General features: G+C 39.2%; 1 protein-coding gene across 1 annotated transcript in view; it reads left to right on the top strand.

The window, feature by feature from the left end:
* LOC129726789 (serpin B4) overlaps positions 1-26,778 on the top strand; it is a 45,810-nt gene that overhangs the window by 11,730 nt on the left and 7,302 nt on the right. Inside the window, exons 2-4 of the mRNA XM_055683885.1 lie at positions 19,467-19,739; positions 19,805-20,448; positions 20,517-20,678. Of these exons, the coding sequence (XP_055539860.1) occupies positions 19,467-19,739; positions 19,805-20,448; positions 20,517-20,678 (1,079 nt within the window). The remainder of the gene's footprint in view (positions 1-19,466; positions 19,740-19,804; positions 20,449-20,516; positions 20,679-26,778) is intronic.

Raw genomic sequence — 26,778 nt, 5'->3', positions numbered from 1 at the left:
GTGCTCATATTTATAAAGAATTTAAATTATAAACAAGTAAACGGGACTGTTGCACTTGTTTCCATTCACTGGCTAACAGTTTTTAAACTGTTGCTGATGCCACGGTCACGGTGCAGTCAGTTTGTTCTCATTCTCAACAATTTGGGAATACGTTAAGAAACCTTACAATCAACTTCCAGGCATCAGCAACGCTGTACTCGAGTCGAATAAGGGGAAAACCTTTCTACGATGAGATGAAAGCGAAGAAGAGTTTTCTTCCGATGAAATGAAAGTGGTTACGGTTATGTCAATTTAAGACAGCATAACTGGTACCAGTTATCGCACCATTTAGAAAAATATGTGCAGCATGAATAGACACTACGATAAGAGAATATGGCGAAGAGCAGGGCTGCTTAGGCAGCAGAACAGTTCCGTGAATGCATAGTCATGGTTTACTAAATAACTTTTCGTTCATCAGCGCTATACCTATGTACTTTCTATTGAATGCTATGAGTTTTTTAACGTGTTGTGTTTGACTTAATGATAAAATGTTTATGGTATCAACCCTTATTTCGATCAGATAGGTTTCTAATACATGAATTACTTTTTTAATTTACTACTACTTTAGAATATGACTCTGATTTTATTCATACGCATGAGGGTGTCCCAAAAAAATCGATGTTTCAAAACTCAAGGTGCTCAACCCTAAATTGAGAGATAATGTTATTTATAGTATTTTCGAGAACATTCCTACTTCTAAAAAATATATAGGTTATATAGTTGCTGCCGTATCCAAAACAAGAATGAAATTGAATTGTTTTGAGGCTGTCTTTTGTATCAAGTTGCACTAAGATATCTTAATTTAGGCAGTGGCTACGAAGACGCTATAAACAATGGCAACAATTACAACTGATTGCTGCAATTAGTAAGACTTGCGCTAAAAATTATGTGATTCAGGCTCACTAGCTCAGAAATTCTTCAGATAAATTTTGAGGTTAATTGTGTTCATCAATGCCATTTATTGACAACTGAATAATTTTTTTTTCAACATGGCAAATTTTTTATTTAGTTACAGTGATAATTAAATTCTACATGAGGTGATTTATTAGCAATTATATATGAAAATTTCAATCGCTATTCTGCTAGCCACACACGCTATATAGCAAGCCACACATGCTATAAAATGCACAGCCACGCTAGACATGCACACGCTATATAGCAAACCACGCACGCTATTTAGCAAGCCACACACAATATAAACATGCACACACGCGCTACAGACATGCATACACGCTATAAACATACACACACGCTATACAGCTAGCCACACACGCTATATAGCAAGCCTTGTACGCTAGCCACACGCTATATAAAAAGCCACACACGCTATATAGCAAGCCATGCACGCTAAATAGCAAGCCACGCAAGCTATAGACATGCACAGACACGCTAGACACGCACACGCTATATAGCAAACCACGCACGCTGTATAACAAGTCACAAGCGCTATAAACATGCACACACGCGCTACAGACATGCATACACGCCAAAAACATAAACACACGCTATAAAGCTAGCCAGCACGCTATATAGCAAGCCACACTTGCTAGCTACACACCTTATATAGCTAGGGACACACGCTACAGATATTCACACACGTTATGTGCACACACCCTATATATACATACGCTGGATGATGGTGGCTTCTCAAACCACCTGGCGGTGCGAGTCTCTTTCAGTTTCGGGTTTTATTCACCCAACGATATCTGAATTGAATTACCGCTGGTGGGTCCAACTCAGATCGAAGGGAAGCCGAACTGAAAGAGGTAGGAACTGCAGCTAACCACTACCACCGCCGTCCGTTTTTGATCCACTTCACCTACTGCCATTGGTGTTGATGTCCGCTGCTGCTGCCTGCTGCTAGTAAACTGATTTGCCTGAGGAGAAACAGTCTCTTATATAGCCCAAAGAGTGCATTCCCGGCTAACAAGGCGACCAATCAAAAGTCGACATTTGCGTTTCGACAATGTTCAACAATTTTCAATATTACAATAGTTTTAACAATCACATTACAATTTTCTGCATTTGGACGGGTGCTTAAATGATTTTCCAATCGATTGCTGCAAAACCGACAGAAATCGGCTGGAAACTGACTGGGTTTAAAACGTTTGAAATTGGACAATTTTTGTGACGCTCTCGATGTTTTCGGTTTTGAAATTGGATCCCTGTATTGAAATTGGGTCCCTGTAATTGTTGCCGTAAGACGTATTCTACGTCAGAAAACATCGCTAACGGCTCTTTTGACTGCAGTCCGTGTTTTCAGGAATGCCCATTGTCATATGTTCTGCCTTACGAAAGTGAACCCCTGTTTTACCGAAACATTACGATTTTTGTGTGTATGATAAATATTCCAATTTTGAGCTCTGTCAATGTTTTTATCGTATAACTTTTGCGTTATGCATTCCGCACATTTTTTGTGTGAAGTCACAGCAATTATTGTGCGTTTTGAGAGGACACATTGGTTGATTGGAGCTTGAACTTTTGCGTGTAGAAGAAAGCTTAAGTCTCCCCTAACGTTTGCATTAAAAAAACGGACAAAAATTACCGATTGTTAATGGGTTTACCTTGACACGCACTTATGAAACTACCCATGCAGCATCAATCATAGTAACCCGTGAGTCAGCAGGAAAAATTTGACAGCTCTATCAGTCGAACTTTATCCGTGATGGCGAAAACAGTGAACTGACACTGTGGAGGCCGGATACGCCCGTTCTGGCATTTACATCATCTTGGCACTATTAAACAACAATCAGAGCATCGAAAGAAAGGCCGGTTCAGACCTTCCGACGACCATGAGCGAAAAGAAGCTCCAAAGAATGCCAAAGGAAGACCGAGAAAAAAGTGGTTACATCGCTGCGTGCGCTTGACCGGGAGGTCGGAGCAACCGGCTGAATAGTGGAAAAAATTCTGGCGAACATGGACATACATGTCACGGAGCTGCAGGCAATGGCGCACTGGCAGCGTCCGAATAAGATAGTCAAGTCGATTTTTCCGGCAAATCGCGACTTGGTGGTGGTGATTGACGACGAGATCTGTCTCACGCTGGATGGCAACGACTGGCAGGGCACTTCGTATTTTACTTCCCCCACGAAGGAAGTGAGCACCGAGGTGAAGTTCATTTCACACACCAACTTCCCCAAGAAGGTGCTGTAGTGGCTGACAATCAGCGAGAAGGGGATGTCAATGGTCTCTTCTTCCGGTCCGGAGTGCCTACTGGAAGTTGCGTCGTTCATCAAGAAATATCATAAGGGGAAAGACACGGTGTTCTGGCCGGATCTGGCGTTGATCCACTACTAGAAGCGATCGTTAGAAGAGATGGAGCTGCGGAATATCGATGTGGTACCCAAGTCGGCAAACCCGCCCAACGTCCCCCAGCTGCTCCAATCGAGAATTTCTGAGCAAACCAAAAACGTAAGATCTATTCCAACAATTTTACAGTACTTAACTGAAAAGATGTACAAATTTTATACTCATGATGTCAACAACGAGAGGCCATTTAGGGCTGTTTTGAAACGTCTACCGAATGTTCAGATGAAATCAAAGATTGTTTGACTGAATAACTTGGTTTTTTCTCCAAGTAACCAAGAAATTTTAATGATACGAAAGACATGGAAGAATCCACAATTTCACGTAATGCTGAGATTGCCAAACTCGTAACTGCCATAAGGCGGCAAAAAGTTGACTATTCTTACATAGAGTAACTGTATATTAGAGAAGTGACAAGCTACTCACCGTTAAGACAACTGTCAACATCACAACGGGCGAGCTGTAAGATTTCGCATTCCCGATATTCGTTTTGGTGAGTGCCTTGTCGATTCCTTTATATACTCATCTGACCCGTGAAATAGACCGCTACTAGTTTCAAATGTGTAAATTGGAGGGTGAGGGGGAAACATGAATTTAATATCTTTAGTCGTTCTGTTAGGTAAAAAATATATTGCATCCAAACAACGTAGGTACTCAGTACCAAAATTGTCAATTACAATATTATATAATACTATTTGAAATTTAGACAACAAAAAATTAAAGACAAATAATCCTGTTCAGGCATCACCAGACTTTTCATACACTAATATCCTTTCAGGTAATATTCCAAATACAAAAAGCAACAACCGTTTTGTGTTTGGTACTGAAAAATCTGCCAGTTGTGATTTGGGTAGTCTCACTCCTGAGAAGATGGACTACCTTAAACAATCCATGTTTTCAATTTTTGAAAATTCCATCACGTGTATATTGCAGTTGTGACTGATACGCTTCTACAGCCAAAAATTAAAGTCAAACGGAACCCAAGGGGAGTTGGGTCTATGGAGGGGGAGTTGCAATAGTTATCCACCGTCGAATTAAATATCGAGTGAATTATTGAAAGATTGGAATTTAAAATAAAACAGATATTTGCCTTTTATTTATAGCCGCAAATAGACTTTTCAATGCACTAGTGAACTAAAAACTTTTTTCAACACCTTCAGGGGAACAATCTTGTTCATTCCTTGTCCAGATGCTTTTTCAAGCTTATCATCAATGCTGATTGGGGCGATGTTGGGTAAACCTATCTAGGATTCTACAATTGATTTGGTACTAACGAATTAAAGTAATTTTATGCAGTCACTTAATAGCCTATGCTGATTTTGGTCCTGATCATCTTCTTACAACTTTTTCGACATCCCATGAAACTGTTTTAAATTGTATTAATTTTGTGTTTTATTTATTACAAGACCAATTGCAATAGATATCGCTCTACGATCGAAGAAAACAGCAGATTGATTGTCAATGCCCGGAACATATCAGTTCCTAGGGCTCGAGTGAATTTTGCAATGAACTTCAACTACTTATGCGTTTGAAGGACATACAAAAACGTCAATGCCAACGATCTTGTGATCCTGCTTTAAAAGTAATTTTTAAAGATGGCAAATGAAAACATAGATTCACTCTCTTGCGAAATAAAAATTTAATGAGAGGAGTTGTACAACTGAAACCATACTCAAAACCATCCTGGAAGTTTTTGAGGGATCTTAGCTCAAAGATGGTGATCGCATTTTTCTAACGAACAAAAAGCTCAAAAACGTATGCATAAAAAAAAACTGTTTAATAGTGTGAATCTATTTTTTTATTCCTTTATTGCATTATTGGTTTTTTTTACAATCACAATATAATTAACATTTACTTTATTATCTACATCTAAGGTTCTAATTTGTATACACAAAGGATTTAAAAATCGTCTGAAAGGTGTTCGAAATAATTTCTGAACACCGTTCTGCTGTTCCACCTTACGTCTCTTATTATACCTTGAAAATGAAATAGCCATCCCGAATGGTAATGCCACAAGTTGTACACCATTGCCTGAGCACATAACCATAAACCTGCCTTTTCCCTAGTGTTTTCCGTATCGATATTCTTACATTACATTTCCTCAGGATCTGCCACTCTTAATTTTAAGTTTCCTATTAAAACCGTGGTAGGTAACCCAAGTCCAAACCTCTCGCGAAGTCACAATTTCTCGCGAAGTATCACATAATTTAATACGGTGTTTGGGTGAATCTAAATTTCCATATGATTCGCATGTGCATCTGAAGCTGTTCCACCGATTGCATGTCTATGCAATTTGTCTTTAGACGGAATGATATCATTCACTACAAAGAAAATCGCTTGATTGCCATGTGTAGTCAGAAAATTTGAATTTAAATTTTGCCAGATTGTTTCCCACGAAATATTTGGAAAATTATTCTCAATTTTCGGCCCAATGTTTATATCGTTGATAAAACTGCTGTAAAACTGGCGTTTTTCGTTTGCTAGATGTATCCAGCCACCCCCCCCAGCTGGTTTCGAGGTACGATGCTGGCCCAACAAGCCAGCCGTCGTAGGTTCGAGTCTCGGCTCGGGAGAGACTGTTTGTGTCAGTAGGATAGTTGCGCTAGCCCCACAATTGTCCTGTACACTTAACAGTTGGCTGCGAAGTCTGTGTATAATAAACAGAAGGTCGATTTCCGAATCGCAATGTAGCACCAAGGCTTTGCTTTTTTATGTATCCAGTCACGAGCATTTCTTGTTAATGATTTATTATCAATTTGTGTTAACATAAAATTATCGACGGGGTGATCAGTTGGTGAGGACACTAATTTTTTTATAAATAAAGCCATAGCTTTGTTCTCTGAGTCCATCAGAGCCAAACTTCCTCTGTCAGCATCACAACAGCAAGTGTAACTGATGCAATTGAATTTTATATATAAAATTATTGTGTTTGGCATAAAGTTTTAATAGCCGAAATGTCAAATTTTTGTTTTCCTCTTCACAGCACAAAAATGATACAAAGTTACTTGACTGATCGCACCCTTCAGGTTAACGTCTCAAATGGTCAATCTGATAGATTGCCTGTTAGAACTGGAGTACCTCAAGGAAGTATCTTGCACCCAATCTTATATAATATTTTCACTTATTCAAATTCTTACTAAATGTACTGCAAGAGCAGAAGAATAATAGTAAACAAATGCTATGGAGAAGTTCACTTACAGTGAAAGAAATGGTTTAAGATCTGAATAGAATTCGATCCAAAGCTAAAATAATTTATATTGATTATTACATTCACCTACTTTTGCATTATGCGATTCTATCACGCTAAAGACAACGTAGTATTCACGTGAAAAATTAAAAGCTTAGCAAAAGGAATACCATTTTTGCCTAAAGTTCATGAGCTTTCTGTATAATAATATTTCTGAATTGAATAAAGCCAAAACTCCCTCTACTTCACAAGCCTCTTGTTAACGAACTCAAACAGAGCATAAAATAGGCACCCTTAGCAAAAGTTACATTCGTCATAAAAATCTCACCGTATGTGGCAAAAAATATGATCCTAATAAAGAAAAGGCACCTTCAATCAGGCCGCCCATAAACTGATCGGTATCTGCGTCGGATTCAATTTTCACCAGCAAACACAATTATGAGCGATTACCGACCATTCATTCCTTCTTTCGCTGGTACAGCCCAGCCAGTGGATCAAGCCCAGATGACCCAGTTCAATTCACACACTCGACTCGCAAGGAACGAACTAATTGGAATGCTTTCTTCTTCATCGTTTATCGGTGGTCAAGCTCAATTACCCGCAGGGTTTTATGCAAATTCGCCAGTGGAATATCGACTAAGTTCCTTTCCAGCAAGCGACTTGATTGCTTACAGACCTATATGCTCAGAGCAGGCATTCAGTGGTCAGTCAGCTGCGACGATTAACCATGGTACTTACGTTTGCATTCCAACGTCGCGCGGCGATGGTGATCTGTGCAGCGGAATCAATTTCACTAGATAAAAACTGGCTCCCGTGTCGAACATCGCCTAACCGTTGGGCAACTTGTTCAGGGCTGAACAGCGATCTTCAGGTGGTGCTATTAACGGTTAGCCATGAAGTTATCGATTAACTTTGCAGCATAAAAACTAAACCGAACATCAAAAACCGATTTAGCACGCCGGGGATTTCCTGCGGCTGGTAAGCTACGAACCTCACCGATTTCCAGAGGCAAGCATAACAACATCACCTATTAAACATACCGCGATCATAACTATGATATCGAGAGCATCACATGCATGCCAGTAGAATGAAGCAATTTTCAAATTCGAAAAGAGAGAAAAAAATGGAGCGCCGCTAGTTTGGAGGCGGGTGGAGAACTAATGGAAAACGAGCCTGATCGAGGTAACCGCAAAGGTGAAGGTGGGTTGTTTTCAATAAAGAAAAATTAACACCATAGAATGTAAAACACCTTGTTTTGGACCGCACCCCATGCTTTCCACTACCTCCCCCGGGGTGGTGCCGGTCGATCGTTCTTTCGCCGGCTGTACTGGCTACGGCTAGCGCTCATGTGCATCCGAGCAGATAAAAGATACTCATTTTTCGAATCCACGGGCACGCGCCGGCACCCGGCTCGACCGGACTGGACATGTATCTAGGGTTTTTTGTTCCGATCGAGCTTGTAGCGAAGTTCCTTTACGGTTTCGGTGGAAACTGTAAAGTTTGCTAATCAGCAAATAATTGCAATGTGAAAAGGAGAAAAATTGCACTGCAGTTGTGGTTGAAAGTTTCAATTTCAAGGGGATGTTGCGTAAGATTCCTTGATTGGCATGTCAGTTTAACGACGCAGCCTAATGGAGCTTAGCTTGAGCGATTGGTGATTTTGTAACGATGAATAAAAAAGCGAGTTTAAGACAATTCATAAATTTAGGTTCAGCTTTTCTCTGCAACACACGAAAATTAGCTATCAAAAAGACCGACAGTCTACAAAGGGCACGAATTATACCTCGGAAATAAGTAAAATGACATGATTTCATGAAAATGATGTAATTTCATATTAAGAAAGAAACATAATAAACCATGGTATCAGGAACTATTTTTGCATAACGCCGTCTATGTGTTACGGTTTTCTTGCTTAGAATTAAATTTGGAAATATTTTTCTGAGCGTCTTAGTAGAATGATTTGAGAAATCAGAAAAAAGAATTATGAGTTTTTAATGGAGATAGAATTAGATTTATAAATAAAGCATAATTAATCACATTAGTAATGAATTCATACTTTTGTAATTAAAGTGTGAATAATTGTGTAGAACCTGTTTATTCAATTTTGAGAGGATAATGTGTTAAAAACACACTTTGAATTTAAGATGTTTGTCAGCTAATAGTTTGTATTGAGTTTATCTCTGTTGGCGAAATTTTTCAACCCAATTATTTTCTCCAATGAATAACTTTCACTAGATTATATATGCACCTACTTTAGTAGCCTTTATCAAAAATATGTATATGTATTTATTTTTAGCTAAACCTAGAAAAAAACTTGCGATCGCAACGTTTACCGTTGTGCTTTTTTGTAGCGAACAAAACACATTTGCGGGCGCACTATTTGACAGGTATATGTAACGCTTGCAGCAGCCATGAATAATGTTAATGAAAACATTGCTACTTATCGTCCTGACAGTTCATCTTGATCTCGTAGTTCATCCGACAAGATTACACGCTTCGTGATTTCATGTTTTTTTTACCCATCTTTCGGTAAATTAACCCTTAAATGCGCAATGTTGTTTTAAAACAACACTACTAAAAAACAACATGGTAATATTTGCACATTAAAAAGTAAATCTTTCGATTTTTGTATGCATATTGGTTAGTTTCAGAGCAGTAAACCTGTTAAACAAAGATTTCATGTTTTTAGATGATTTATTAACGTCGTGCGCATTTAAAGATTAATGCAAATGCTGTTGAAAAAGTCGTTGAATTAATACTGTCATCAAAAATTAGCGAAATGCAAATTAAGCTACAAATTAAACGCTATAAAGTGCAAAATAACGTTGCTCATAACCAGAGTGCTTGTTTTTGATCATTAGTACCTTAAATTATTTAAATTGCTGTCAACAGTCCTTATCACTCAAATGTTGTTTCTTGGTTTTTCGCTTTTTGCTCATTCAATATGTATGAACAACTAATTCTTCGTGGTAAATTAACTCGGATGTTTCATTAAATTGAATTAATAAGTTTCAAATCTATGTCAACTTACTATACTGCCCATAATCGCATACCAGTCCCACCTGCATTTTTGTCGTTCTTCTAGATAAGTTATGGTAAATATCTATCTCATTATATTATATCGAAAATATGGGAATAAACCACGCTCAACAGCTGAAATAACTTAAGGAAGAAAAATACCTTTACACGCTGTTTTGTCAACTTGATGAAAATGAAGCTGGGACTGATATGCGATTATGGGCAGTATAGCTTATAGCAAAAAAAATGCAACAGGTAATATGTAGCCAAATCGACGCTGTGATATACAACGGACAAGAAAAGTTTCACATCCAAATTTTCGCATATTTCGTTTTATTTTGGTTCTGATGAATTATAAAGTTTATTTCCGGAAAAGAATGTGTTTACGTATATAGGATAATAACCCGTTGTCGTTCCGGTGGTTGCTAACATAAATTGTTCAAACCCTCAGAGTAAGAATTTGTGAAAGGTGACCGAAAGGCCTGAAAATGCATAGAATTTGCTGATGATGTGCCCCAGCTGAAGCGGCTTCGATGTCAGCGGAGATAGTATCTTGATGGCTGTCGTTGTACCTTGAGCGCTCTGGCTTGACTCCATATCACAGAAGACTGACAGGGGTTCAGCGGTTGAACTAGCGGTGCGTTATACATCGGATTAGGTTCGTACCGATAATGCTCGGTGTAGGACTAGAACGCACTTGGTCTTACCACTAAGGCTGTGCGAAATTTCGAGGTTCCCGAAACTGAACGAAATTTTTCTCGGATTTTTTCAAAAAATGACTAGAATTTATAAATTTTAAGTAAATTTTTTCATTGATTCATATTTAAAAAGAAGGCTTAGAGATATTTTGAGTTTATTGAAGTGGGAAAATTTTGAAGAAAATTCCGGAAACTAAGAAAAATATAGTAAACTCTAGTTTTTTTTAAATTTCATAAGGTTTAAAGTTTGAAGCATTTCCCGACCTTTATTAGAGTTTATAACAGCAGAAAAAATTGTTGAGATAACAATAGTTGTTACTATTTATTAAAAAAATGTGTGCTCAATTTCGGTAAATTTCGTTTAATTTCGTGAAACTCGAGATTTCGCGAAATTTCGCACACCCTTACTTACCGCACCCCCATAGGCTAAAAACAAAAATGTTTTCTCTCGTTTATCTTTTTTTTTCACGATTTTTTGGATCAAAAACCCGTTTAAAAAATAAACAGTTTCAAATAAAAAAATAGTGGTCTTACCCCACCCCCATAGACCAAAAACAATGTTTTCTCTCGTTTAACTATTTTTTTACGATTTTTTGGATCAAAAAACATGTTTTAACAGCGTTTTTGGTGAATAATTAAAATTTGAGCACGATATATGTACACATTCGATAGAGTTAGCTTAAGAAGCACGTGTTTTCAGCTGCATAGGTATATTTGTATCTAAGTCGGGCATAATAAACTGAAGATATAGACCATTATACGAACTAACAGGTGTCACGAATCCTGCTGATATTGATGTTGCTTTTACGTGCGTAATGTGAGCGGTTCCGAGCTTTCTGTCAAAATTTCATTCATGAATTGAGTTCAGAAACGTCTCGTAAAATGGTCAATGGTATTAGATAGAGTGCCTGTAAATATAACTAGAGTGGCGCCGTGTCATCAAAAGTAACGCTGGTAACACTGGTAACACTGATAACACTGAACATCCCTTCTCTTTTCCTCAAACGACTTTAATAGGTTGTTTGCCGACTATGTGAAAAAAAAACAAATAGGTTGTTCGCTAAATTGGAATGACACTTACAGATAATTTTTATTCCAATTTTGACAGTGTCGCCACTCTATATATTTACAGGCACTTTAGCTATAGACTATCTCACCTAGAGATACTCAGAGAGAGAGAGAGATAAGCGATGAAAAAAACCGTCAATTTGGCAACTGGGTTTCACATGTCAGAGGTGCCAGATATCTTCTCAAAGTGCATTGTTGACTAACTTTTTCATTCTGCTCGTACAACTGATGGTGACGGTGGAAGTCCTGGGGAATAATAAAGTGCATCTCAAAAATCGTGCAGGTGTTAAATTTTATGTTTATGCTTACTTTTATATACTTTCATCATTATTGATCATTATTTTGTTGACCATACAAAAGGTTTGTGAACCACCAGTTAAAAATCACTGTGATAAAGCAATTTTGGAGCATTCTCAATTCATTTTTTAGCAATAGAACTTGGAAAACGTGTGAAAATAAACATACCCTTCATTGTACCTGAATGCAATACCTTTCAATGTGATACCTTCCTTGTTCGTTTGGCTCGGATTTTGACATGTTCGTTTGGCTCACAACATTCTCTCCTCTGAGTTTTACTAATCTCACCTAGAGGGAGAGATATGCGAAGAGAATGTTGTGAGCCAAACGAACATGTCAAAATCCGAGCCAAACGAACAAGAAAGATAACACATTGAAAGGTATTGCAATCAGGTACAATTAAAGATATATTTGTTTTCACACGTTTTTCATGTTTAATTGCTGAACGATGAATTGAGAATGCTCCAAAATTGCTTTATTACAGTGAATTTTAACTAGTGGTTCACAAACCTTTTGTATGGTCAACAAAATAATGATCAATTATGGTGAAAGTATATAAAATTAAACATTAACATAAAATTTAACACCTCCGCGGTTTTGGTGATGCACTTTATTATTTGCCAGGGCTTCCACCGTCACCATCAGTTAGACGAGTCGAGTGAAAAAGTTAGTCAACGTTGCGATTTGAGAAAAGATCTGGCACCTCCGACATGTGAAACCTAGTCATTGCGGGGGCCTAGTGTGGTTGGTAACGTCTCCGCCAACCACGCTCGACGCCTGGGTTCGAATCCCACCGCCGACATAGGTGTCGATGGTTGTGAGGTGGCGTGATCCACTCACAACCAACCCAACTGGTCTAGATTCATTCCTAGCCGACACCGGGAGATTTTCTGAGGCGAAAAATCTCTGGGATCACGCCTTCCATCGCATGAGGAAGTAAAGCCGTTGGCGCCGGTCCGTTAATAAACGGGTCGTGAGTTAGGGTCCTGGGTGTGGAGTCGCCTCCCTGGGCGTCGGTGATTGGCCACAACAGTGGCGGAACTAGACCGACGGAAAATAAGCGAGAGTAAAAAAAATAATGTGAAACCTAGTTGCCAAATTGAAGGTTTTTTTCATCGCTTATCTCTCTCTCCAAGTATCTCTAGTCTCTTTAACCCAGAGCTGCCAGATTTTATTTTGAAAAATCTTTATGCACCCGTAAAAAAATCTGTATTTTTCTGTATTTTGTTCGTGCGCCTACAAGTGCTCTGGTTTGGGGTAACTGGGCTTGGCATCCACCTTTAAACTTCGCCTGAAACCATAAAAAGTTTGGGTAAAATTCCTGAAAGAAAGCTCAGGTCTGTGAACCGTGTTTTTTTTGCTAGAAAGGCAATAGAATCCGGTATTTTTGTTCCAAAGCTTTCCCGCTTAGCCATATGTCGAATGTCCAGAAGAAATCAAACAAAAGGAATTTCCCGCTTAGTAAATGCCAGACGCTCAGCAAAACTCGAATAACCACGTTCGACGCCTGGAATCCCAACGCCGACTAAGGTGTCGATGGTTGTGGGGTGGCGTGATCCACCCACAACCAACCCAACTGGTCTAGGTTTAGTCCTAGCCGACACCGGGAGATTTTCTGAGGCGAAAAATCTCGCATTCCATCGCATGAGGAAGTGAAGCCGTTGGCACCGGTTCGTTGAACAACGGGTCGCAAGTTAGGGTCCTGGGTGGAGTCGCCTCCACCAGTGGTGGAACCAGATCGACGGAAAATAAGCAAGAATAAAAAGATCGATTGCTAAAATTCTGTACAAATCTGTATTAAAAATCAAAATTCTGTATGAATTCTGTATTCTGTATCATTTCTGTATCGTGGTCAAAAAATCTGTATAATACAGAAAAATCTGTATACTCGGCAGCCCTGCTTTAACCTCACTTTTCTGACAGGTGGTAACTTTGTTTACGTTTTGGACTTTGTGATTTTTCCTGGTGGAGCAATCATATGCGTAGCGAAAATGCTGCTCTATTTATAATTCTTCTTAGTGTATTGGCACCTCACGGAAAACATTTAAGGGGCATTTTGGTCAAAGTGGAAATGACCTGCTAAAATTGAGAACAAAACTGCATCACCCTAAGGTAAACAAAATTACTAGTAGCTGTCAAATTGAGGTGCGTCACCGTTATGATCTACACTGTTCTTTGTAAATTTTATGCTTTTTGACGGGTTCTCCTGAAATTGCTGGGGTAGTTTCAAGTCCTATCCACAAATTTGTTATTAAAAGTATAATCATGTTTGAAATTTGGGCTTTCAAAACTGGAAGCGACATAGGGAAAAAGCCTTACGTGTTGGAGTAGCGTATATTGGAAAAAAAAACTTGAAAATGGATACATTTAGGAAGCGTTTCGATTGTAAATAACTGTTTGAATCACTGAATTCAAAACATTTTCTTTCTTTCCTTGTTAGGTTGTTTTGTTTTTTCGCGCGAATGGAGATCGAAGTAAACTGTGACCTAGAACGGTTGAGAAAAAGTTTCGTAAAAAAGTAGGAGGGTGGTATTCAAGACACGACCGCATGACGTTGGACTACGGTATTCTTATATTCCATTAAAACAAATAATAGAGAGAATTGCAACTCTAGTATTTGCTGCAATTTTATCTAACAGTGCATTTCTGGATGCTGAGACGTTAAAACGTTATAAATAATAATATATACTAAAAGAATGGATATCTTTTATTTAATCGCTGTCATTTCATACATATTCGAATCAACCCTTTGTTTGCTGCACTACCAAGACAATCATTTAATTGAGCGAATTGGTAAAATTTTCCTATCTAAGCAAAAAGCAAACTTTACGAAACTATCTGAAATTGGAGCCCAGAACGATTCAACCGAAAATTTTAAATTTGAAAATTGTTTGACATTTAATCGATAAAACTTATGCTAGGTTAGTTCCAGCCCAGCATATAACTTCATGTATTTGAAAAAAAAACGTTTGGTTCAATAACTCAATATAGCAAGAGCTCAATCACACGTTTTTCGGTAGTTGTTATCAAGGTTTGGGCGAGTGACAGGAAAATATCTTAACTTCTTCAGTTGTGATTTAGAGCATTTCTAATTGTTTTGTTATTTTTCACGATAGCGACAAGTTTGTTTCTTTCTCTGTGTGCGAGAAACAAAATCAAAACCGCGCACCGAGAAACAAAAAACGAAAATTTAATGAATGCTCATTGAGAAAACTTGCAACTCTTTTTACCAATAATTTATGATACTCAAAAGAACCCGTTTTGATCTAAATCAAATTTCTAGTAAATAAGTGTTGATCATTCATAGGTAGTAATTTTTCCTCGATGAATGAAGACTGGCTGAAGAAGTTAAAATCGCTGCTGTAAAATCAAATTCACAACTGTGTTCGTTAAGACGTTTTAATATTTTCAATGACAATAATAATCTTCGATAAACTCCCGCTATAGTTATTCACACACATGCTATAACTATCTGAACACGCGTTAAAACTATTCATACACACGCTGTAGCTATAGCTATCCATACACACGCTATTCCTTTCCATACATTCGATACAACTATCTATACACACGCATAAGCTATCCAACCATGTGCTATTACTATTCATACATACGCTATAACTAATCATTACACACGCAGCAGCTATCCACACACAAGCTATAACTATCCGTACACACGCTGAAGATATACACGCAATAGCCATAATATGCTACACATGCTAGTGTCTTACACACGCTATAGCTAGCCATACACACGCAACAGCGCCATCCCTATCATCGCAAATGTCATAGCAATACAGATGCACATACGCTATATGTGCACACTGCACACACACTAAATGGCGGTAGCTTTCCTAGTGGCGGTGCTGGCTCGTGCAGTTTCTGGCTGTTTTCACCAACGATATCTGAATTGGATTACCGCTGGTGGGGTCCAACTCAGATCGAAGGAGAACCGAACTGAATGAAGAAATGCAGCTTCCCACTACCTCCGCCGCTGCTGCCTGATACCACCGCTCTGGTTCTGCTGCAGCTCAGTTTGGCCGCTGGAATCAGCCACCGCTGCTGATTATACAAGACCGGCCTGGTGGCCTTTCACTTGTTAACTGACGACTGCTATGAGACGACACAGGCTATTATATAGCCCAAAGCAAAAATCCATCCGCGAGCAAACAAGAAGCGAGCTTGTGATTGGTTGAATGTGCACGACTTTTAACACAACTTTTAACTAGTTTAGTATCGAAAACATATTTAAATTATTATATGTCAATCTTGCGCAATATTTCCCCTATCAATCAAGCCATTGGTGTTTAGAATCTGTTCAGTGGTAATGATAAAAGAAGCATTTTAAAACGGTGTTGAAACACCTGTTGCAGCTACCGAAAGCGAGCTCGTTATTGGTTGAAAGCTGTGAGACTGTTTACAAAGTCAGATCGGTTGTATCCGTTAGTGTCGACTGTGCTTGTGAAGAGAGGTGGTGATTGGTTGCTCGGTATGATTTAGACAATCGATGTGATTTATCAATTTTTCAATAGTGTATCTCGAACAATAGGTTATTTTTGTTACATAAATTCAACCGTAAAAGAATTTCTGATCGGTTGATGCCAAAACCTCGAAATTCTGAAAAGAAATGACTGATGTATAAGCGCTCAAAACCTGACCACTTTTCCCTGGTTTTCCCCGGTTGAATTACTAGATTTTCAAATTCAGGTGCCTAACTTCGATATAGACGTTAGTCCAACGTCAAAATTCTTTGTGCATAAGCCTTTAGTTACGATTGTATTTGGAACTATTGCAAATCTTGATTGTCCGGACAGCGGAGTGCATTGTACCTAGCTCACAATCCGCTTCCAAAGTCCAAGTTCTTGGTAGTACCAAGAGTTAGCTCGTGAAGCAGTATCGTTATTTTTGGTCTGCTGTTGATGAAATTCTGCTGTGCGATGTGGGTCTCGGTGCTATCTACAGATAAGTAAACAGTTTCTTATGTTCCTCTATTATGGTTCGAGTCACAAATTGTTTGCAAGTCAGTTTTTCCCAATAAATTTTTTGTTTGCACAATTAGCTTTGTGACACTCAAAGTTTAGTTAGTGGCAAAATATAGCATCATTTACCTAAAAGTGACCAGAGTTTTGCACTCTTTATAATATAATTCCTATCATGTGATACTCGTCGAGATGCAGTGGAACCCACGAGACCCAAGTAGTACAGCTTTTTGGTCGTGGTTGGCGTCGTTCTCTGGTCAGTGGTTAAAGTATTGTGAATCAGTGAAAATTACACAATGAGAATGTAATGCTAGCCCCAAGCATCATTCAACTGGTACCTAAGCTAATCTTTAATAGAATATTCGTATTTGGTCACTTTTCACATTATTTTCCACATAACTTGATGTTGTTTTTTTTTTCAAAACAATTATCATTTAAATGAGTACTAGTATGTGCCTAAGAAACCCCTAATGAAATTTCTGTATTTTACTTTATGAAACAAATCCGAGAATTCTCTGAGGTCCTATAAGATGAATCGGGATGAAATTGACCCATGAAACTCATGCATTCTATTGGAAATGTTCTATTGTACATGGTAAATGAAGTTTTTTTCACTAAAAACTATCAATCACAGACCTTTGGAAACGAACACAACGATACGTCTGGTTGAAATCTACACAATTTGGTTCACGATTAATTTTGCTCTCATTTGATTTGATTCGACCGATTTTAATTCGGTTTGTTGCATACGGTCAAAAGTTAGCTCAGGGATTTCTGTAATTTTCTGGTAATTATCATTTATGGTGAAGTTTGTTTCATTAACCCTATTCCCGCGAAGAGAAATCAGTTTTTACATCGAAAAATGACATTCAAACTCTTATTACTCAGCATCCGCATGCATAATTGGCACAAACAATATGTATTGCATGTATGCATGTTGAAAATCAATCTGTTCTCTAACTGCTTAGAATATTTTCATCGTTAGAAATTTCAAGTAAAAATAACTCAGGACGCTCCAAACGGATCCTAAAATAAGGGCATATCCTGCCAAATCAGGACGGATGGTATCCCAAAAACTAGCCCAAGATGCCAATATTGCTGAGAAATACATGCGAAGATTCGCTAAAGAAGACTTGCACGCATCTTTCAGAGCTAGAGTGAAACGCCACTTGATCACGGAACGGATAAAAGAACTACGAGTGACTCGTTTGAAGAAATTGCTTTCTTTGCTGGAAAAGGAAAAAATGATAATGCTGTTCTCCGAAGAAAAGTTGTTCAGTATCGAGACCGGCACATTCCACCGAAGAATGTTGAGAATGTTCCTGAGAAAGTAAAAGTTAAGTCCCAAATCAAACATCCGGCTGATGTAATGATGTTTGGCTTGGTAGCGTCCAGCGGTTTGTAAATGTCGCCTGTTCGGTGTGTATATCGGTATTAAGAAGGACCGAGTGCTTCCCTGAGTGAAGGCCAACTTCTGTAAGGTTCAATACGTTATGCTGCAACAGGATGGAGTGCCTTGTCATTCATCCAGAGAGATCCCTCTTCTCCCATCGTAGCATTTTGTCACAAAGTCAGACGTCCCTCTAGATAATTGCGTGGCTTTATAACAACCCCCCCCCCCTCCTCCTGACAAAATTTTTTTGCAAATTTTATTATCAAAAACATACATTCTATCATAAACGAAAAAGAAAAGACACAAGGAAGTATTGAAAATGACCCTAAATAGACGTCATTCCTGGATGTTCCCAAAAGTGGACCTTCAACAACTTTGAGGATTTTCTTCCCGAAATATCCACATACACTAATTTCGAAATTGTTAATTATGTGCATATGATTACGAAACGTGTGGAAAATGACGATTATGGAAAATTGAAAAAATGGCTCGAGGTCATGTATCTTCGGTAATGGAGAGAAATCATTACGCGGAGAATGTTTGGCGTCAGTCGATTCTCCTGGGAGCTTCAAACTTGCCTCGAACAGCAACAAAAACAACTTTTCATTTAAATGCAGTGAAATGGACTCCACAAAAAAAATCGATCAAGTTGAACAAATTATTGCATAAACACAACAAACAGTTTTCTAATAGAGCAGTGCGAATGATCGCTATTTACTCATCATTGGAGGAGGTCTCTCGCGAAGCCGTTCAACCTGATGCCACATTCGCGGTGCGCGGTTCAATTTTCCACTTACGGCGCTTTACGCGCCCTGTTCTTCACACGTTTGTCGCTTGCACAGCCATTCGAGTTGGACAGCAGCACAATAATTGGCACTCGTTCGTGACAGGGGCACTCAACGCGGCAAATTGGCCACTTTCGCCAAGAGCTGTTTGACCGTGCACGGTGGGAATACCAGCGGAAAAACCATTCAGATCAGAACTTTGACCGGATGGCGAAAAGGTTTATTTACAAAATTTACCGCCTTGGATGATTGGCTGAAATTGAAGTGAAATCTTTTTTAATTACACTTCGTATTAATGGCCCTTGTGTTACAGCAAATTTTGATCTGGCTAGCAAGTTTAAAGATAGGTGGAAATTGCAGAGCATTGGAACCAAACTGTAAATCACCCATTGTGCGCTAGCTGGGGAAGGCTTTTATGACTGTTGCATTGCTTTGCCATGCTCATCGCGATTCAAGTTTATGGTTTTTTCTTCGCTTCCACCGGCACATGGATAATGGGACGATACATTTAAACGATTTAAAAGAATAACGGTCGCTCTCGATCTTGACCATCAAACAGGGGGCAGTTTGAACATCGATGATCCTACATTTCCATATGCAAACATGTTCATTTGTTTATGCTACAGCACTCTGAAGTAGTAGAACGATTTTCAACGATGACTTATTTTCTGCTTCATATTATTCTCTTTCTTCCAGATTTGCTTATAGCAATATGCGTCGCTTTGGTAAGCGCTCTGCCGAAGCAACGGTACTTGGCTTCCGATGACGCCGAGAATCGGAGCTTGGTCGGTCTCTCCACCAACGTCATCGCGGCCAGTTTGCTGAAGGGAAGCATCGATTCCACCGCGAATCAGGTGTTTTCCCCGATTGGGTTTTCCTCGATCCTGGCCATGATCAGCGAAGGTGCGGAAGGGCAAGCTTTGCAGGAATATTTCGACGTCTTTAAGTTCCCTAATGATAAGGCAGCAAGTAAGTTATTCTGAACTTTATTTCACGAATGATATAGTCATAACACTATTTTTTTCCTAATCTAGTCCGGCTAGCATTCGATAAATCGCTGCGGAGGTTGAACTCGCAAAACCCATCCAATGAACCGCAGTTCAAAAGTTGGTTCTACATCTACAAGAACAATACGGTGAAACAGGATTTCAGAAGTAAGTTGCTGAACAACTACTATGTGGATGTACGTGACATCGAACGCAATGATTACAACTTTGACGATCCAAAAACGTCGGTTGGACCAATTGAACCGGAACCGGTTCCAGTGGTGGCCAATAACCAGATCGTTCCTTCGAACAACAACAGTAAGGACATTATCGAGTTTGAGGTACTGAAACTCAAATCAAGCCCGGAAGCCCTGGTTGATAATGTTCGCTCAGAAGTTGGAATTGTAACGAAGTACGATGAGATCGACGAAGACGATAATCCAAAGTTCGACAAAAACATTGACGACAAGCTGTACGTGGAACCGACCCAGATAAAGAAGGAGATCGCTAAGCAAAAGGACGAATACACGAACGAGGTGTTGGATGAACCGGTCGTTAAGGTTACGGAGGATCACATTGATCACTTCGTGTTGGACCCCCCGCGAAAGCTCGGCCTAGCGCTTAAGAAACTCGACGATGATGACGAACACGAAATAATGTACGCAGTCGAAAGTCAAGCCTCGAGAAGTAGGGTGAGTTAGAAGTTAATGGAATTGATGTGCTAGACTTACTTTTCATAATCGGAAAATTGTTCTCGCAGTTCAACGTTCGACGTTCATTCTTGTCCGGCGACATTGCCTCTGCACTCAGTGGAAACTCACTCGTAGGTCGGAAAGCGGACAGCAAAGACGGTTCGGATGAATCGAAAATGTTGTTGTTCAATGGCTTGTACTACCGAGGCAGTTGGGCTAACCCATTCCAGGTAAGTTTTTAATCATTTCTGACATTAGAATGAGATTATTTTTCGAACTAAATTTCTAGTTTCAACATCGGCTTTTACCCGTTAACATTCAAGTTTATTAAGTAGACAATGTGTGCAGTAGGGAAAGCGAAAAATGAGCGAACCAGAAATATGATACAGATTTGGAAAAATATACCGCATCCCGACGGGACTTGAACCCGCAATCTCCCTGTCTCCGGCATGGTGTTTTGACCAATTGACCTACGGGGGACGATATCTCTAAGTTTACCAGATCTCAAGGTCTTGGGGAGTCCGTAGCCTGCACCACTTTCAACTACGATACGTCATCGACAAATTCGTCAACTACCTTTCTGTCGATTACTACGCTACTGTCTATGCGAACCCTATCGCACTCGGTTCCCCTTGCTAGTAAATACTTGGGTATCAACGTATTCACCTTTCATCCAACCTTTTCTGCTTCACATTTCAACTTGGTGTATCAGTAACCGCCCGCAACGTCTTTCCAACAAGGTCCACGTCGTTAGCGAAGCAGGTGAACTGGCTGGATTTATTGAAGATGAACAAAAGACAGGAAAGAAAGGTGGTGCGTGGGGGCTTTCTATTCGCGATACTTTTGGAGGATCTGCAGCGTTAAGATTTGATTGGTCGTCGATCGCTTATCCACAAAACTGACTTGACAACTTCCCACAAACCGTCTCGCTAGCGGCGAGAGACGACAAAAGATGATCTTCGAGAGCACTTCATAGGCTGCGTTGAGAATCGTGATCGCTCGGTTCTCAGATTTCAATTTGTCGCCCTTCTTGTACATTGTATCCCAAATCTTGATTAGTTCTCAGTTGGTGCAGACAGGAAGTCGACTAATCCGGGCTAAGTTTGATGAGTCGTTCCTCCTGCTCTGCGCCATTCAGATGTTCGTTGTAGTGCTGCTTCCACCTGTCGATCACCCGTCCATCTTTATCTCCACACAATTCGGCTCGCGGCACAAAGCCTGCGCGGGATGCGTTTAGTTTCTTGTAGAATTTAAGCTCCATTTCCTCACCCTTCAGCTCTTTCAGGCGGCGCTTTTTGTCCCGGAAAAGATTCCGGTCCGTATTTACATTTTTTGCTTCCTGTACTGGATGCTTTTACGGCTGTGTTGTAAGTCCTGCAGCAGCTCTCTGTCTCGCTGAAGAACCATCGTGACAGCACTGCTTAGAGTCCCACGCTGGCACCAGGACATTGATCAATCGCCTGAAGCTTTTCCTCTACAGCCGAAATATGGTTAACGCACCAATGTACTACCATGTACTGTTGTAGCACCATGTACTACAACATACGGGTTATGTACCAAGACTTCTGAGGAGCCACCAATTCTAACCTGGTAGAGCACAACGTTCACGTAGGGAAGTACCTGATTCTTTTAAAAAGCGATATACACTACGGCATTGATTTTCACACCAGCATCGATGAGCATTATCAAACCGTTGGACACTACCAAGCCGAACATCGTGGAACCCACCGGATGTTTGATTTGGAACTTAAATATCACTTTCCCCAGAGTGTGAAATGAACAGGCTTGTACAGTTGTAGGACACAAAATCGATGTTCAACAGTTTTTCGTAAAAGAGCAGGATTAATATTTTTTTCCTTCTTCAACAAAAAATTGATCTTTTTGAAAGAGTCACTCGTAGCTCCTTTAGGCGTTTCGTAATAAAATGGTGTTTCATTCTAGCTCTGGATTTCTCGCATCGATTCTAGAGAAATTTTCGAATCCTTGACAAGTTTCCTGATGGAACGTACCGGGCTGCGGAGGAAAAGGAGGTTACGTTTACCGTACGTGAAAACCGCGAACCTCAACTTTCTGAATATCGCTATTTAGGACCATCCTTTAAAGGCTTTCCGATGCAAGAAAACTGTGTTCAAATGACATCATCCTATTACACTAGAAACCTTCTTCGACGTCTTCTGGCGATCAGCAAACTCGTTCTTTGACGTTCATTTTCTCAATATTGCTATAAAATAATTCGGATGTTCTGATGCAGCACTTGAAAGTAAACGTAACTAATTACACTGTCAACAGAGATAACTCATTAGTTACACAAATAACCCAATATTAAAGTTCAAACATTCTCGCATTTTTTGCTGCCGCACCCTGTATTATCCTACTATACTTCTGTCTTATTTCCTGTGTACAAATTGAAAGTGGAATGAATGTACGTAACATGTGAAAATAATGTCGTTTTTGTTTTCGCGGTGTAGCTACACTTTTTCCGGACTATACTTTGCAGCTTCAAATAAAACATTTTCAGTGTTGTTGCATTGGTATGCGTAATAATGGGTTAGCTGTCAATTCGTTTTGTTTTGGTCATTATCGCATTCGTCATTTTATATGTCCGTCTCGCAAATGTGCTGAAAAAAAATTTACCTGACACTTTACCACGTAGAACTAGAACCAAAACAAACCAGTGTTGGTAACTTCCTACAGTATACTCGGCTCTTTTCGGGAGTCGTCAGGGACAGAAAAAGTGTAGTCAGAGACAGAAAAAGGGTAGTCGGAAAAGTTAAATAAAACATTTACGGTGTCAAAAGTGTCGTTTGAGTGTAGCTACACCGTGAAAACGAAAACGACATAGGATTGGTAGTAGTGCACTAGAAATATACATATGTTTCATGTGCATTATAAAAATATTATTATTAAAATATTAATAATAAAATATTACTTCCTTCGAGGGGCAACGTAACATTTCGCCCCCTAATTTTAAAAAGTTGGCATGTCTTTTTTCAGTTTTCCTGATAGTTTTATGGGTTATTTTTAAACTTCACTACCCTCACGCCATTTTGCAAAACATTGGTCTATAATAGTTACTTTCGTAACTGCCATTCCAATCAGTTCACATCAAGACGTATCGCACGCAAAACTTGTAAGCAATATATTTCTAGAAGCAGATAAATCAGATTTCTACGTGGGACTACGTCTTTGTTTTCTATACTGGTATGCATTCTGTAAAATTGGAAATGAAACTGGCAAATGTTCAGATTCCAAACGATAATAACAGCATAACCACATGATGGATAACAATATCCAATATATTGATGGACAGAAAAATTTTGTAATACGGTAGTTATCATTATTTTTTCTTTGCAAAGAGATAAAAATCGCGAAGAGTGTCAAGGACAAATTTACGCGAGCTATGAGCCAATCACATGCGAGCATTCCTAGCACAGACGACATGAATAGACACCAACCATTTCCTTAATACTCTCTGTACCAATATCCAAAAAAGAATGACAGAGTCTCCCAGTCCCAATAGGTCAAATTATGTTTGCTTCCATAAACCTAGACTAATTTGATGTCTCGAAGGTGAAAGTTTTTCGAAAAGTTTGAAACAAACCCTTCTCTTGAACAATTTCTAAACATGCTGATAGAGCGCAATTTCTCGTCGTCTATCATTGCAGCGGGCACGGCTTCTATTCGCGTGCAATCAAAACTGCAATGCCGCTACTGATGGTGATTGAAAGTATATCTCATGAATATGATTACCATAAAAGCCATGAACCACTCAACAAGAATTAAACGTTTTTGCAACGGCTATAAATTATTTTTATTTATTTTTTATCTTCGATATTTACTAAATAACCGTGACCGACATAATATCGAACGAGTAAATTCTTAAAAATACTAATTTATAGAAGAGTAAGAGCCGGCGAGTGTTTTTAATTTTTTTTTGTCCGTTCACTAAGAAAACTCACTCTATTCAGAAACTTTTTTTTACATTTCAACTTTGTTATATATTTTTTTGTTTTAACTTCACAAATAAAATAATATGCTTATATAAGCTGTCTTCGTAATACAGTGAATATTATTTTTTAAAGAAGAAACAAATAAAGCAAAAAACAAAAATGAACTTTTTAAACTTTAGCTTCGTTGTAATTGTTAAATGTTGTTTGCACAAAAAAAAACACTACATCCACAACATCACCAAGTGCCTATTGCACTTGATTTAGCTCCACAACATCGTGGATTCGATTTTAAGAAGGTTGATTACGATGTATTGAACGAAGCGCTATCAGCAATTGACTGGCAGTTCATTGATTCGCAACAGGGTCTAACAGACATTGTCCACACGTTCACCGAAAAAAATCGAACAGTAATTGAAGCTCATGTTCCACTGCAACGATCGCCGATGAAACCGGCTTGGGAGAATTGACATCTCCGTGAACTGAAACGTCGTAGTCAACGTAATTATAGAACAAATCGCACGTTTCTAGCCAAGTACCGGTTCAAACTCGCAAGCAACACATATAAAATTTACAATCAATTCCTGTACTCTCCGTACATTGATCGAACTCAAAGAAGTTTACGTAAACATCCTAGAAAATTCTGGTCTTTTGTTCGCTCCAAACGAAAGGAAAATGGGTTACCAGCTTCCATGTTTCTCGGTGATTTGTCTGCTAACACAGCCTCTTCAATATGTGAATTATTTGCTAAACATTATAAAACCGCTTTTTCGTCTTCAGTTGCTATGTTGGATCAGATTGACGTTGCATTACGCGATACTCCGCAGGACAGTTTCGATTGTGGAGTATTTTAAGCGACAGAAGCACACGTTTTGAGCGCAATTCGGAAGCTAAAACATTCAACTTGTCCAGGACCAGACGGGATCCCGCCATCTATGTTGAAAAATTGCTCGAATGAACTGGTGGTGCCTCTTGTGAAGCTGTTCAATCTTCCTCTGCAACAAGGGTTGTTTCCGGCTAGTTGGAAAAATTCATTGCTCACACCGATTCACAAAAAAGGGGACAAGTGCAACATGGCTAATTATCGAGGATTTACATCATTATGAGCCTTTTCCAAAGTTTTTGAAATAGTCGTCAAAACAGTGCTGTTTGCAGCGTTTAAAAATTACATTTCTTGTGTCCAACATGGTTTTTATCCCAAAAGAACCGTCACAACCAATCTGTCGCTGTTCTTTTCGTTGTGTTCTCGCTCAATGGATGCGGGATTGCAAGTGGATGCTGTGTACACGGACTTCAAGGCTGCGTTCGATCGTGAAAATCACAAAATTCTCTCTGCTATGCTCGTGAGATGGTTTCGTTCTTACTTGACCGGCAGAGTTGTATGTGTCAGTCTTGGGTCGTCACGTTCTGAGCCATTTACACCTTCTTCTGGAGTGCCGCAAGGAAGCAATCCGGGTCCACTTTTATTTTCACTATTCATTAACGACGTTGCTACTATTTTACTTCGAGGTACACGGCTGCTGTTCGCAGACGGTGTAAAATCAGTGGTTGTCGCTTGGTGTCCGTTCAACAAGGTCTGGATTGATCGCATGGAAGCTGTCCAGAAAAAATTTGTGCGTATGGCACTAAGGCATCTTCCTTGGCATGATGCTACGAGGCTGGATTGCGGGATTGCAAGTGGATGCTGTGAAATTTGTGCGTATGGCACTAAGGCATCTTCCTTGGCATGATGCTACGAGGCTGCCTCACTATGAGCACCGCTGCATGTTATTAGGGATTGAGCCGTTGGAGAGAAGAAGATTAAACGCACAAGTTATTTTCGTTGCGAAGGTCCTGAAAAATGAAATTGATTCACCTGCTATTCTCGCGGCATTGAATCTCTACGCTCCGGAAAGGAACCTGCGGAGACGTCATTTCCTGAACTTGGAAGCAAGGTATTGTCGGTATGGCCAGTATGATGCGATTAGGTTTATGTCAATGAGGTTCAACGAGGTTGTCGAACTATTCGATTTCAACGAACCCATCAACACTTTTTTGCGTCGCCTGAGGATTCGCTTTTAACATTGAAATATTTTATTGTTGATCGAATATAGTTTGAAATTTTATTCATTAAGACAAAACATTGTCGGATGGAATTTTTAAATATAACTATAACTATAAGTGTAAATCAAGTTCTTTCGAGTGTAATTTAATATATCTTTGAAAAAATGAAGGGGAGGCTGAGCATTAAAATACCTAAATCACTGAACAAACGAATTTATCAAATCAAGTTCTTTCGAGTGTAATTTAATATATTTTTGAAAAAACGAAGGGGAGGCTGATCATTAAAATACGTAAATCACTGAACAAACGAATTTATTGTGTCTGTAATTACAGTGTTTAG

Source organism: Wyeomyia smithii, chromosome 3 (assembly GCF_029784165.1).
Source record: "Wyeomyia smithii strain HCP4-BCI-WySm-NY-G18 chromosome 3, ASM2978416v1, whole genome shotgun sequence".
Classification (NCBI taxonomy): Eukaryota; Metazoa; Arthropoda; class Insecta; order Diptera; family Culicidae; genus Wyeomyia; species Wyeomyia smithii.
This window is presented reverse-complemented; position numbering and strand designations above follow the sequence as displayed.